This window comes from Catharus ustulatus, chromosome 8, assembly GCF_009819885.2.
Source record: "Catharus ustulatus isolate bCatUst1 chromosome 8, bCatUst1.pri.v2, whole genome shotgun sequence".
Lineage (NCBI taxonomy): Eukaryota > Metazoa > Chordata > Aves > Passeriformes > Turdidae > Catharus > Catharus ustulatus.
The window spans coordinates 33,651,295-33,665,049 of NC_046228.1; the positions used below are offsets into that span (position 1 = coordinate 33,651,295).

General features: G+C 46.6%; 1 protein-coding gene across 1 annotated transcript; it reads left to right on the forward strand.

Annotated features, from left to right (window-relative positions):
- Nucleotides 1-12,509: 12,509 nt before the first annotated feature.
- Nucleotides 12,510-13,602, forward strand: LOC116999276 (protein ecdysoneless homolog). Its single transcript, XM_033065776.1, has 2 exons — nucleotides 12,510-12,832; nucleotides 13,342-13,602. The coding sequence occupies exons 1-2, from the start codon at nucleotides 12,764-12,766 to the stop codon at nucleotides 13,570-13,572; spliced, it is 300 nt and encodes a 99-aa protein (XP_032921667.1). The 5' UTR covers nucleotides 12,510-12,763; the 3' UTR covers nucleotides 13,573-13,602.
- Nucleotides 13,603-13,755: the final 153 nt, after the last annotated feature.

Sequence of the window (13,755 nt, forward strand, 5' to 3'; positions counted from 1 at the left end):
GGGTGAGAGATCTCTCGCTGCATTTATTGAGACCCTCAAGCCTTTCCTGATGTGTTCTGTTGCCTGCCCAGGGTGAGGAGCAGAGGGACAGAGCGGTTTTGCTGGCACCGGGCACCTGGCCAGGCCCAGCCCAGCCCAACCATCCCTGCCATAATTCACTCCTATTCCACCATTACCCGGTCCCACGGCGGGTCCGGCTTCACGGGCAGGTGCCTCGAGTGAGAGGAGGCAGCTGGTGCCAGGGGGTGAAATGTCTTTGCTGCGAGCTGGCAGGGAGAGGAGGAGGAGAAAGTGGTGCAAAGTGACGGGAGAGAAAGAGGGACAAGGCTGGAGCGGTGGAAAGGGGCGGGGATGGGCATGGGGCAGGCGGGCATTTTGCTTTCCGGCTCTGTGGGAGGAAAGGGAAAACTGTGAAATGCATGCAGGAGAAGAGGGGAGAAATAGCAGGTGCTGGATATCGGCGACAATTGGGATTCATTTCTGTGCCTGAAGTGCCAAGGCCGGCAGAGTCCGAGCCCCGCCGGACGCCGCCCCCGCCAGCGCTGCGCTGTGTCTTGCCCTGCCCTGCCCTGGCTCAGCTGCCCAGACCGAACCTTGTTGACCAATTTAAGAAGGCTGCTGTATCGGCCCCAGCTCTGGGACTACCAAATATAAATAAACCATTCCTCCTGTTTTCCCATAAAAACCCCAAAATTGCCCTAAGAACACCAGCCCAAGATCTGGGCCCATAACAAAGGGCAGGGCTCACTTTCCTGAGCAGCTCACCGTGATGGCCAAGGGCTGGCCAGGATCCGTCTGAGCCGTAACAACAGTTGTGTTAAACATCCAAAAAGCACACAAATTCACCTGGGGCCAGACAATGACTGTGTTAGTGTCTCACACAGTGTCTGCAGTGCTAAAAGTACAAAGTGAGCACTGGTTTTCCTCACAAAAAGTACTAAACTACCGAGGCATTATAGCAAAACAAGACAATGTGGAAATAGTAGTAACTAACATTGTCAGCCCAGCTCCTTTCCTCAGTGGAAACCAAATGAAACCAGTACACCATAACTACCCAGAAACCACCTACTCCAGCCACACAAACCTAACAGACACCCTCCACAATAATGTAAAAACCTGGTTCAGTAACAGAGGCAGCTACGCCATCAGTGGAGAGCGACAGGCTAAGTGTGCAGTGACCACCTACAAAAAGGCAATAGAACAGAGGCCCTTACCAGTGTACACAAAAGGCCAAAATAATTGCTCTAACCTGTGCCTTAGAAATAGCAAAAAAAAAAAAAAAAAAAAAAAAAAAAAAACCCAAAAAACCCCCAAAACCCCCACATTTATACTAAATCAAGATGTGCATTTAAAGGTACATACACACAAAACCATTTAGGAAAAAAGGGAATCACTGAGTTTGCAAAAACTCACACAGGAAATCATACTAGAAGCAGTTCAGGTAGCTTCAACTACTAGAAGCAGTTCAGCTATCCCAAAGATCAGCAATCATACACATTAAGGCCCACCTTAAAAAAGTAAGCTCAAAATTAGAGGAAAGAAACAAGCTAGTGGACAGAGAAGCTAAAGAAGCAACAAAAAGTAAAAGTAACCACTAAAAAAGTCTTAATTCTGAATAGACAAATTTCCCTTAAATATAAGGCAATATATAAGAAAAATATAGGCAACTAATTAAAACTAAAAAAAAAAAAAATAAATATAAGCAAAACCATAGGTCGTTACCAAAAAAAAAGAAAAACAAGACAGTCATCCCCTCTAGATTATTATAGTCACTAGTAAAAGAAAAACACCAAAAAACACATTGGGAAGTAAAAGCCTTATATAACTACTTAATCAATAGAATTGATGCTAAATAATTGTATGCCGCTGTCACTCAAGTGACTCCACAGTGAGATCTTTGCATCCACACTAAACCCAAAACCATCCCCAAACCAAAACCTGACAAAATCAGAACAGGCCAAGGGCCTGGACAACAATAGCAAATTAACTTTTCAAAACTTCCAGGAAAGGGGAGTATTGGTATTTGCTAGAGCTAACAAAAATCTTTCCGAGATGGCCAAAAGATTTCCCCAGCAAAAGTGCAAAAGTTCAAGAAGTAACAATTGTGCAATCACAAAAGGTCATACCAGGCTTCCAAGTTCCAGCCACCATGTCCTCAAATAAAGAACCACATTTTATCTCAAAACTATTACAACAAACCAACCATCACTTGGTCATAAATTGAAAGATGCACTCTCCATATCACCCTCAAGCAGCCAAGTAAAAAATATAAATAATTTAATCAAACAACAAGTTTTAAGGCTAGAGCAAAAAGCTAAGTTGCTCTGGCCCCAAGCTCTCCCATGAGCACTGCTACAAATTTGAACCAAACCTAAAACCAAAGAAAAGCTGAGCCCTGTTAAAATGCTATAAGAGACCATATAAAGTCCAAAAGAAAATGTCTGCACAAGTTAGAAAAAACCCACTAACTACATATATAGTAACTTTAAGTAAACAACTTTAAAAAAACCCAACACGTGGCTAAATCTCAAAGTGCAAGGCTTAATAAGCCCGTGCCTAACATGCAACCTAATAATTATGTGTATGTTAAGTCTCTTGCAAAAACACATTAAAACCAGAGTGAGAAGAACCATTCCAAGTGCTTCTCACCACCTTTACACCATTAATATCAAAGAACAAAGTGCTTAGATACACCACACTCGAATAAAGAAAGCTCCCAAAGCTCCCTGGAAAGTAACACCAGACAATAATAAACTAAAGCTAAAATTGACTCCAGCAAAATAAGTACATTTCAATCAAAAACTTCTAAAAATTTAATTAAGGAAACTGTTCTACTTATAATTACAGCTCAAAAATTAGAAAGTACTCCCAACCAAAGCAATATTTGATAACCTCAGTCCAAAGCCTTTAACCAAACCACCAGTTACATAGAAAGCTGCAAATAGTTAAAAATCTGAACTTATCAACTGAGGTCATACATAAGAACCAATTATATGAAAAGCATGAATAGCAATATATAGAGACGAGGCTGTAGGAAGGATGGATACTTCCAAAATCTACAGGAAAAGTCATCAAAGTAAGGTGCCAAATAATTAACAAAACTACCCTTAAAAAAGTACCCAAAATCTATTTTTCAACTGCTACTGTAAAAAAAAAAAGAAAAGTAGTCTTCCAAATAAATTAGACCGTTAGCAAAATTTTACTCTAACACAAAGTGTTATAATATTGTGTCTTTAGGGCCAAAATACTGTAGGACTCTCACTTACATTTAAAATAAATGCCATCCCTACAACAACTAAATTGACTCTGAGCTCTCAAACCCACACCACACCACCCAAGCTAAAACCTGACATCTATGAAATCGATCCAGATGCAATTAGAAATACGAGCCAACAACAATTGCTGTTTAACCCAAAGTGATCTCTCAAACGTGTTCAATTGCTAATGCAAATTAAGATCTCAGAAGTTCAGCCAGTCTGCACTTCTTTCCTCAACACATCCTTTAGAGGACAAACAACAGAGCTACAACAGCAAGCACACTTCAAAAGTAGAAAAAAATCTTACTAAAAAATTAAAAACAAGACCAAGAGTTTTAAATAGAACAAATTCAAAAATATTAATGAACAAACTAGCCATAGCAACTAATAATTTGATAAAACTAAAATGACCCCCACAGTCATCCCTATTCGTGTCAAGAACAAAGCAATAGCAAATTTCAGATGTCACCAAAATAGGAAAAAGCAAAAGACCAGGACCACACATCTATAATAAATGCACTCCATGTAACTCAAGATAATGTATCCTTAGCTCTCAGCTGTATGCAGGCACAGTTATAGGTAACATCAATAATTACTTTAATCAGGAGAGAAAAAAAGAAAGGAACTTTCTCAATTAAAATTAAATTCCACAAGAAGTTAAAAATAATGCCACAAATTTTTTTTAAAAAGTTCCAGTCATGGTAGACCACAGTGAATTTCACCTATGATCCCATTAATAATGTGACCACTGCCTTTGTGCTTGCTGTCTGTAATGCCACAATTCATGTCAAAATATAAACCTAAAATCTAATATGACCCAAAACCAGTAAAAATATATTTGCAAAAATAATACAATCAATGCCCAAAATACATGTCTAGACACTAAATACGTCTGTCACTTTAAAATTCATCCAAATGCCAGTCAAAATCCCATCCTTGAATATATCAGCCAAGGCTGTGTATGCCTAAAAACTGCTGTGCTTTCATAAAAATAGAGAATAGTAATTATGTAACTTTGTCTAAGAAGAATCACTCCAATTTTTGTATTTATCAGTTTGCTGAAATTGTTAGATGTGACTTCACATATTTTACACCCCTCATATCCCACCAACTGGTAAGGTTTAATTACACAATGTATCAGAAATTATTACCTACACCTATTAAAATAGGCCTTACAATAGTAAGGCAATTAACCGAACATCAAAACCTGACTAACACATTTTTAAAAATCAAAAAAAAGATACAAAAAACTCTAGTTACTGTCTATCCTGACACAAAAAGGACACAAAAAGAACACAAAAAGTTATACAAAAACTAAAACAAACCCCAAGTCATCACTAGTGAGATACACTCTTTAAAGAGCCACCAACCGCAACTTGAATTTTAAACATGCTCCTACACCCTATAATTGTAATATTAATACTAGTTAGTATAAGCTTTGTAATATCTATTATAATATGTGTTTGAAAGTAAAAAAATGTTTAAACTCATAACAATTTAACCTCATTGTCAAAAGTGCAGCCTGCGGGAAAAGCCCTGAAAAGCCCTAGAAAAGCCCTGAAAAACAACTTTTGCAACAATTAGCTAAGTAAAGAATCCTTGCAGTAAGCAAAAGAATTTGCTTTAAATTTTCAAGAAAAGGGGGGGGAAAAAAACCAAAAAATTAAAGTACAGTTCATCAAAATTAGCTAACCAAAACAATGAAAAATGCCTGACATTTACCATGCTTGCAAAAACCGAAAAGAATAGCAAACTTGTTTGCAATAAACGAAGGCAGAGGTTTGGGAACTCCCTCTTTCTCTCTGGTTGGATTCTCAGACAGAAGTTACCCTTATGATTTACAAACACAACCTCCGTGTCGAGAATCACAACTAAGCCCTTATGAAACGCTTTTACTCTTCTCTGCTAAACCGGTCCTGTCCTTTGTCTGTACTGCCTTACTAACTTTCTTCAAAAATGTCTCAGCTCCCCCCAAAAAAATCTACCAACTTTTGACAGGAGATGGCAGAGTTACTTTAAAAATACACGACAGCTCCCAAACACACGGCTCTCCGTCACTCAGACACACAAACTAACTTCTCTTGCACGAAAATACCATCACAGCCTTATTAATGAAACACTCACAAACACGCTCTACTAAAGCGCTCACCCTCAGCACTCCAGATCGACTGAAGTACACACACACCACAGTCACAGCGGGGAGGGGCTTTTGGTTATTTCTCACAACCACTCTCACAGTCAGGACACATTCACAGCAGCACAATAACCACAGACAAGGGCTTGCCCTTAACACTGCTAGCCCCAAATTGCCAGCAAACTGAGCCCTGTACGGCACAACAAATGGCAAAATCCCCCTGTGCCGGCAACCAAAGCCCGAGCCCGGCCCGGCCCAGCAGCCCCACAGCTCTGTGCAGGACACCAAACACAGCTGGCAGCTCTCAAGCTCTCTGCACAGGCACAGCTTGTGCTGGGACCTCTCCCACGGCTTCCCAATGGCCTTTCCTGACCGCGCGTACGCCTCACAGGTCCCTGTTTAAAACTGTTCCGGTTTTTAAACACTCGGCTTTGTCCCCAGATTTAGCAGTCAGGAGTCCTTGTCTGCTGCGGGATGAGCAGCCCGGGCGGCGGAGCCCTCTCTGCCAGGAACATCCCGGGGGTGCCCAGGGGATCACCCACCCGAGCTGCTCTCACAGCCCAGCAGAACCTCGACCTGCCGTGGTCGCCAAATGGAATCGTTAAACCCGAAATGTTCACGGACAAACTCTCTCGAACTAGTTAAAGTTACACAGTGCTGTGTTTATTAAAACACCGGCGGGATGCTCGGGGGTGATTCCCTAGAGACGTGGCAGCCCCGTGCAAGGTTCCTTGCCTCTATTTATTTCCCAAAGTCTTACATTCCATCTATCCCCGCTCTGCACTAAAATGAAGCAAACAGGCCCAAGGAACCCGCCAGAACCGCCCCGTTCCCCTCAACGCGGCAGTGACTGGGGTCACTTCTCCCTCCCCCCTCCTCACCCCAGTTCCTGCTGCACGCTGCCCAGTGCTGGGCAGTTCCCTCCCAGTTCCCTCCCAGTATCCCTCTGCCTGCCAAGCACCGGCACGGATGGGGAGAGCACTGCCAAGGAACTGGGAGCACTGCACCTTCCCAGTGCTCCTCATCCCCCTCCCAGTGCTCCTTCTTCTCCACTGCCGCTGCTTCCACTCGCCCTCCCAGTTCCCTCCTAGCATTCCCTGTGCTCCCAGTTCCCTCCCAGTGTTCCCAGCATCTCTTCCAGCGCTCCCAACGATGCCAAAGCCCTGCAGGACACTGTGGGAAATAGAAAAGGTACAGAACTCTCAGAAAGCTGTGTGAAAGCAAATTTCAAGACGGAGAAATGCAAGAATGCTGAAGGTGCAAGGACAAGAAACAACAGGGCTGTGAGCTGCGTAGAGATCGGTCTGAGAAAAATATGTTAAACAAGAGAGTAGAAATATTTAACCTTAGTAATGAAGGTTTTTCCACTGTTTGAAGCTATTACAGGCAAGCATTGTTCAAAGCAAGATGTACATATGGCTTTATTAATTGGTCTGAGCAAACACTTGTCAGCTTTTAATATTATGGTATGGGCTAGAAAGTTGTTAAAAGACTTTGTCGCAAAGAGAACTTGGTCTGCTGTGCAGGCAGCTGGAGCTGTTCCATCTCCCTTGCTTGGTTCTGTAAAATGAGGCTGATGATTGTGATGGAATAAAGCTCCGAGACAGCTGCTCCAGCATTCCCTTCCTGTTGTTTGTGTACACAGATATAGGTAAATATAAGGTAAGAGAAAAAATATCCCAAAAAAACCCCACAGTGATGGTGCCCCATGTGGTGCCCTGTTTGGTTTTATGGAACAACTGTTGGAATCCCCAGACAGTTAAAAGGGACATCTGTGGAATAATCCTTTTGGATTAGAAATGGATCCTATTCTCGTCTCCTCCTGCCTGCTGGACACCCCGGGATGAAGCCGAGGAAGAAACCTTGTGGAGAATCAGGGAGAGCTCTGGGGAAAAGAAATCACGGGACAAGATTCGTCTGTTGAGAAATCGGATGTTTATCACTGGCTAAAGACAATTATTACTGCTGAACCTCATATTAATATTCAGGATGATGAACTGAAAGACCTTTTCACGTGGGTCAAATAGAAACTGTTGGAGGGCAGACCTTAACTCTGTCTTCACATTCTCTTTTTGGGATGTCGTCCACAGGAAACTTTATGATCCATTCACTTTTGAACGGGATCAGAGCGTGGTTAAAATTATTGCTGCTTGTCCAATGATCATGAACATTTTTCAACAGCCGAACCCACCCGTTCTTTCCCCTGGAGCCCAAAACGAATCCCCAAAACTCTCCCCATCCCAGAATGATTGCCTAATTCAAATCGAGCACCCCGCTCCTTTTCTCCCTCAGCACAGCGTCTCTCCCTCTGCCTTACATCCTCACAATATTTCAACCTATATTTCGCCTCCCCCACGCTCCATGCCGGGTCTCCCTCCCCTCAACCCTCTGTCTGTACCCCAGGTGGGCACTTCGGGACCCTCTGGGACCCCTCTGCTCTCCCCGTGTCAGCTCTGGCCTCCCCCGCCTCTCAAACCCTTCCTCAGCCCGTTCCAAACTCCTTTGTTCCCCCGGCTCAGAATGCTTTCGCCGGCTCTGCCCCCGCTCCTCGGCCCCGGCCGGTCCCCTGGAACCCTCGGTGCTTCCCCGAGGAACTCCATGGGCACACATCCCTCCGCGCCCTTTGTGGCCTCTTTTCCCTGCAGCATCCGAGCGGCTGCGAGCGAGAGTTTCCATCGCTGCCCCCGCGGCCCCGATGCGAGCCCCGCTGCCGCTGCACTCTTCCTGCCTTGTCCCCTCGCATCCCAGCGCAGCTCCAGCCCCTTTCCCAGCCCATCCATGCCTCGGCTGCCCGCGGCGAGCGTCATTGCCGGTGCCCCGTCTCTCGCCCTTGGCACAGTGTGCCCGCTGCAGCCTGCGCCGTGCCCCGAGAGCTCCGCTCGTTCTCGCAGCGCTCGGTGCCCGGCCCGGCTCCAGCAGAGCCTTTCCCGGCGGGCTCGCTCCTGGCCGTGGCTGCCCCAGCCCCGCCCGCCCCAACCCCAGCGCAGCTCCCGTCCCCGGCCATCGGCTCGGCCCCGCTCGCCCCGGCGGCTCCGCTGCCCCCGCCCGCGGCTCCGCTGCCGCTGCCGCTCGTGGCACACGCTGCTGCTTCCGTGCTGCCCGCTGCCATCGTGCCAGCCCCGCAGCGATCCCCAGCCCTGGCTGCTCCCACAGCCCCTGCCCTCCGCAGCTGCTCCCGAGGCCGCGCCCGTGCAGCCTCTGCCCCGCCGTGCTCCTGTCCTTGGCAGGCTCCAGCTCCCGTCTGCTGCCAGCGCCTCGGCATCCAGCACAGCTTGCGTTCCCCCGCCTCCCGGGGACCCTCCGCTTCCTGCCCTGCTCCTGCTGCTCCTGCTGCTGCTTCTGCTGCTTCTTCTCGGAGAGAGGGGGAAGGAACAGCAGTACCACATGTGCCAGCCAGTGCCAAACCTGGGACACAGCCTGGGATCGTTGTTCAAACAGTAGAGCCGGGAGAGAGAGCAAATGGAAATGCTGCCTTGCCTGAAACTGATTCTAAAAGCCAAAGTGACTCCATTAAGTTTGCGTAATTGGTCAGAATCAGATGGAATCTTGAGCCAGATCAAGGTTTTGATTCCTCAAAGGGGCAATTTCTTGCTATGTCTGTGAGATATGGTAGAAATGATCGTAATCTAATAAAGGGGGTGCTCTCTCATCATGACATCAGAGAACTCAGACAAGCTATAAAGGAGAATGGCCTGGCTTCTCCGTATTTTGATAATACCATAAAAATAATTTTTGATTACTATGAACTCATTCGTGCAGATTGTCATACTGTGGCTTCCCTGATTTGAACCTTTTCTTAATGTATCATGTTGGACTTAAGTGGGATTTAAAATGAAGGAGAAAATCTTCTTTCCCGTAATTGGGTTTGAACTGGGGAGGACCCCCCTTTCACCTACGATTTGAAGGGTCTCATTTGAATGAAAACACACTCTTTTAATGATTTTCGGTGTCTCACTAGACGGGAAATCACTGTTTTCAAATAATTCCATGCTTAAATGGCAGGAGAATACCTTTACGGCGCAGTTCTAAGGGTTTCAATCGAGGCAGAGCGCTCGGTTTCACCGCTCTGAAGGGTTAAAGGCGGCACAGCCCGAGCGCCGCCGGCCGCGCGACTGAGCATGCGCAGCTTTAGCGGGAATTGCGAAAATCTCCCAAGCCCGCGCTGGGCGCTTTTCCTTCGCGGGTCTTTCGAGCTGGAGCGAAACCGCCTCGTCCCCACCCACTGTTTGCTCGCCTACCAGAGCTGGGCTGCAGCGGCTGCAGAGCCCGAGGGGCCGGGGCTGCGGGCACCGGAGAGCTCCCGCAGGCTGCGCTTGTGTCCGCAGGTGCTGCCGCAGCGTCCGGGCAGCGGGGACAGCGCGGGACTGAGCTGGCAGCGCCTTCCTGAGCCTCGGTGTCCCGCAGGGCCGGGACCAGCCGGGACCTGTCACCATGTCCCTTCCAAGGGGACATCGCCGTGGGCGTAAAGCTGTTATCAATGCCCATCTCCCAAAGGCTTTTTCAGAACTCAGGATGTGTCGGGAGCACGGGGCTGATTGTTCCGAGCAGTGGGATACTGGCTATGAGCTGGAGAGAAGTGAATTCTGCTCCGTTCATCGGCGTCTGAAGGAGCTCCTGCATATCCCGGAGGGACCAGCAGTCGGGCTGCCAGGGCCACAAGAAACCACTTGTCGTAAACAGGGGGACAGCAATTGTGAGCGTGCACTGAGCAAAGATGTAGGGAATGTAGTCGGCGCTGCTTATAGGAGAGGGAGGGATCCCCAGGGCACATCAGCAAGCGGCCATGGACACAGAAGCATCCTCAGAAGATTGCCGGGTGAGTGCAGGGCCACGGCTGTGGCCTCTAGGGAGGGGACAGTGTCAGCTGGCAAGGACAGGGCTGGCAGGTGTGTGGCTGTTTCCCGATGTGTGCAAGAGGCCTCGTGCTCCGCTCGGCCCCATCCGTGGCTGGAAGCGGCAGCCGCAGCTGCCCCCAAGGCTGTGCAGCTCTCCTGCTGCAGCCTGTCCCCAGCGCGGTGTCCCTGGCTGTCCCCACAGCTGTGTCCCTGCCTGTGTCCAAGCTCTTGGCTCTCTGGCTGCCAGCTGAGGGAGGAGCAAACAGGCTGAGAGCTCCCTCCTGTGCTCCCCGGCCATCGGGGGATGCGAGGGCCAGATCTGTTTTTTCCTAAACTCTACTTTCACTCTGCTGTCCTTCGTGTGACCTTAGCAAAAGACACACGAGGTACTGTTATTTTTCTTACCTAGACAGAGGAAAATCTTTCTTTTTCTATGGCTTACTCATGTCCACCCTACTCACAGTTTCCCCTCCTCTTCCTACCAGTAGAAGTTGTATCTGAACTGCCTCACTCACTTCCTGCCTGCGATTTCTCCAGCAGTGTTTGGTGGTTTGGAGATAAACCAAATCACAGCATTTATTGTGTGTGGTCTGCCTGAATGTGAAAAGGAAGGGAGAATTTCTTTAAATCATGCCTGTGAAGTGCATGAAAGAGGGAGAAATTGAAGGATCTGCAAAGTACCTGGAACTGTTGCACATGGTATAAGATCACTTCCAGCAATCTGTTGATGTGCCAGAAAGGTAAGAGCTACTTGGAATTCATCAGTATCATACACCCTGCCTACAAATCCTTTAATTGACCTTTAAAATCCTTGTTACAAAAGACCTGAACCCTTTTCTCCATCATGGGTGGAGAAAACAACATGGATACTGTGGCCAAGAGATACAAGTACTAATTCCTCTAGAACACTCCACTAGGAGAAGTTCTTGCTAGAGTAACTCTTTATTTCAGTTTTGTGAAATGCTGAGCTCTTCCAAGTGGGTTAAGAGGTGACCGAAAAGCATTATATACTTGGTTGACTGTAGGAAGTGTATAGAAGTTTCAGGGAAAAACTGTCCCAGTGAACAATAAATAGAGAGTAATCTGTCTGCTTTGCTCAAGGAACTGGCTGTAGATTTCTCTGAAAGATCAAATCCAAAAAATAAATCACTATAAAATTTTCTGAGGTTTTGCCAGCTCATAATATCCTGACTGTTAATTTTTTGAGTTTCCAGTCTGTGCTGTTTGGGATTTGGCAAACTTAATATTTACCCAGACCAAATAAATGTAAAGAAAAATAGCCATGACAAATGGGCTTTGGAGCCATCAACTGGGAATTGCAGGGACTGACTGTGTCCTGTTTTGGCCAATAGTCTGTGCAGTACTCTGGTACTTCCCCCAGATTCATTTCCCTTTTTGATGTGCTTGCACAGAAAGAAGAATGAAGAATTTGAATGAAGAGCTGAATGCAGATCACGTGATCCCATTGAATGCATTTCCTTTACTTGATTGTTTTTCTTGTAACTCTGTTGAAGTGAGCCCAAGTGATAAAATCCTGACACTGCTACAGACAACATCCATAGATTTGAAGGAATTTGGGAGAAAAGCAGCTTGTCTTCCTCCTGAGGATGGTGAGCTGGCTGGGGGGAATTATTCCTATTGTCATTCTACAGATGATTATTTGTGGGAATGTTGACAGCTGTGAAGAGAAAGCCAATCATTAGTCATGAAGCCAACCTTCATTAAGACCAGATACTGGATTGGCTCTCCCTTTTTAGAGTAAGCCTTTCTTCTTCCCCTTAGTGGCCAAAGCATTCTCAGTGACTAGAATGGCATCTCCTGGTTTGAAGCTGTAGAATGTTGCACTCTGCTGCAGCCCTGTGGTTGATTCTGTGATGTAGAGGATCAGAGTTTGAAGGTGTTCTGCTGAGCAGGGGCCTGAAGCAAACCCATGGCAGTGATGATGCACTTGCTTGAAATCAGCTTGGTACCACTCTGACACTGGTGCAGGTTAAAGTGCTGCAAGCTGGGCTGCTCCTTGTCCCTCAGTTTGGTTTTGTGGCCTTCAAAATTCTTCTCTGTCATTGTAGAAATTCCTGCACTCACTGTTGCTTTTCTAATCCATAGAGGCTTCAAAATTCTGAGGCCTTCTAAGTTCAAATATCCCCAACTTCAATCCTGGCTTGAGAGAAATCAACATGGCTTGTGCCTCTGTCAGGCTTATGCAAGCAGAAAAGCTTTATTATTTAAAAATATTTTTATATTTCTGATGGATCCCATGTTACCTTTGATGTGGATTCCTTTACAAAAGCCCTGGATAGAATTTTAGATGAGCTTGCTTCTTTATTTGAAACCAATCCTGGCACTGATTTCTTTGCTGTTGTACTGACACAAAATAATACCCAGGGGCAGACTCGGAGGAGCTGGATTCTGATGATCTGGATGAAGAGGAGGAGTTTGATTTCTCAGATGGGGATGATGAAGACCTGGATGCTGGAAATCCAAGGCAGGAGCAGAAGGTGACTCCTGAGGAGCTCGTGTGCAGTCTCAAGTGGTACATGAATGAGATGGACCGAGAGCTGGCACAGACCAATGTTGGGAAAAGTTTCACCACCCAAAAGAGAGGGGTGAGTGTGCCTTGAGCTCTGATTTGTAGCAGTAATTTCCAGAGAGGAAATGTGCTGAAAGTGGCCATTCTGAGTAAGGTGCTCAGAACCTTCCCACGTGCAAGCAAAGTGTGCTGTAGTTGCACCCTAATATGCTTTTTTCAAACTAAAGCTTCCATCAGCTTTGAATTTGCACATCTTTTCCAAGACTTAGTTTAATTTCCCTGTTTTCAGTAGTAGGGCAAGCAGCTGCAGCTTGACTTTTGAGTTCCTGTAGTAGTTTGCTCCAATGGGAATCTGAGCCAGGACTCAGCAACATTTTCTGGCCTTCTCTTGGAACTTCATCTGGGTAATGGACAGTGATGATTTTTAGCTGGCATGAGCATTTGGTGGCTGAATTCCTGTCTGTCAAGACTCTGGAAAGTAAACTGTTGGCTGCAGAATTGTTTCTTTTCTCTCATGGCTTCCTTTTTTCCCCCATGAATCTGCTCATGCAATTTGACAAACCTTTCTCCTTGTGCTCACTGCAGGCAGGTTGTGTTGAAGCAGCCACATCTGAGAGTGCTGGCCCTGGTTCTGGAGCTGAGGATGCTGAGCTGGCACCCGTGGATGTGGACATGAACCTGGTGGCAAACCTGCTGGAGTCCTCCAGTGCCCAGGCTGGCCTGGCAGGACCCAGCTGGAACATTTTACAGAGCATGGGGGTGACTTTACCTGAGAACACAGATCTCACTGGCTCCAGCAGCCGAGCAGTGCAGTGAGAGACTTTGGACAGGACGGGGCTGGTGGGGAAATGACAGACAGCACAGACAGATGAGCAGGATGTGGAAGAAGAGGCCAAAGGTTTTAATTTTGAGTGTTCTGTTCATTATGTGTCATTTCAGCAAAGTGAATTGACTTGTAAAAGCTTCTGTTTGGACACTGTCTTGGATAGAAAGGAGAAT

Excerpts from the sequence above, each read along its gene's own strand:
- LOC116999276 (XM_033065776.1), top strand. The coding sequence starts at position 12,764 with ATGAATGAGATGGACCGAGAGCTGGCACAGACCAATGTTGGGAAAAGT. Across the intron at positions 12,833-13,341 it reads TCACCACCCAAAAGAGAGGG|GCAGGTTGTGTTGAAGCAGC; the intron begins GTGAGTGTGCCT and ends TGCTCACTGCAG.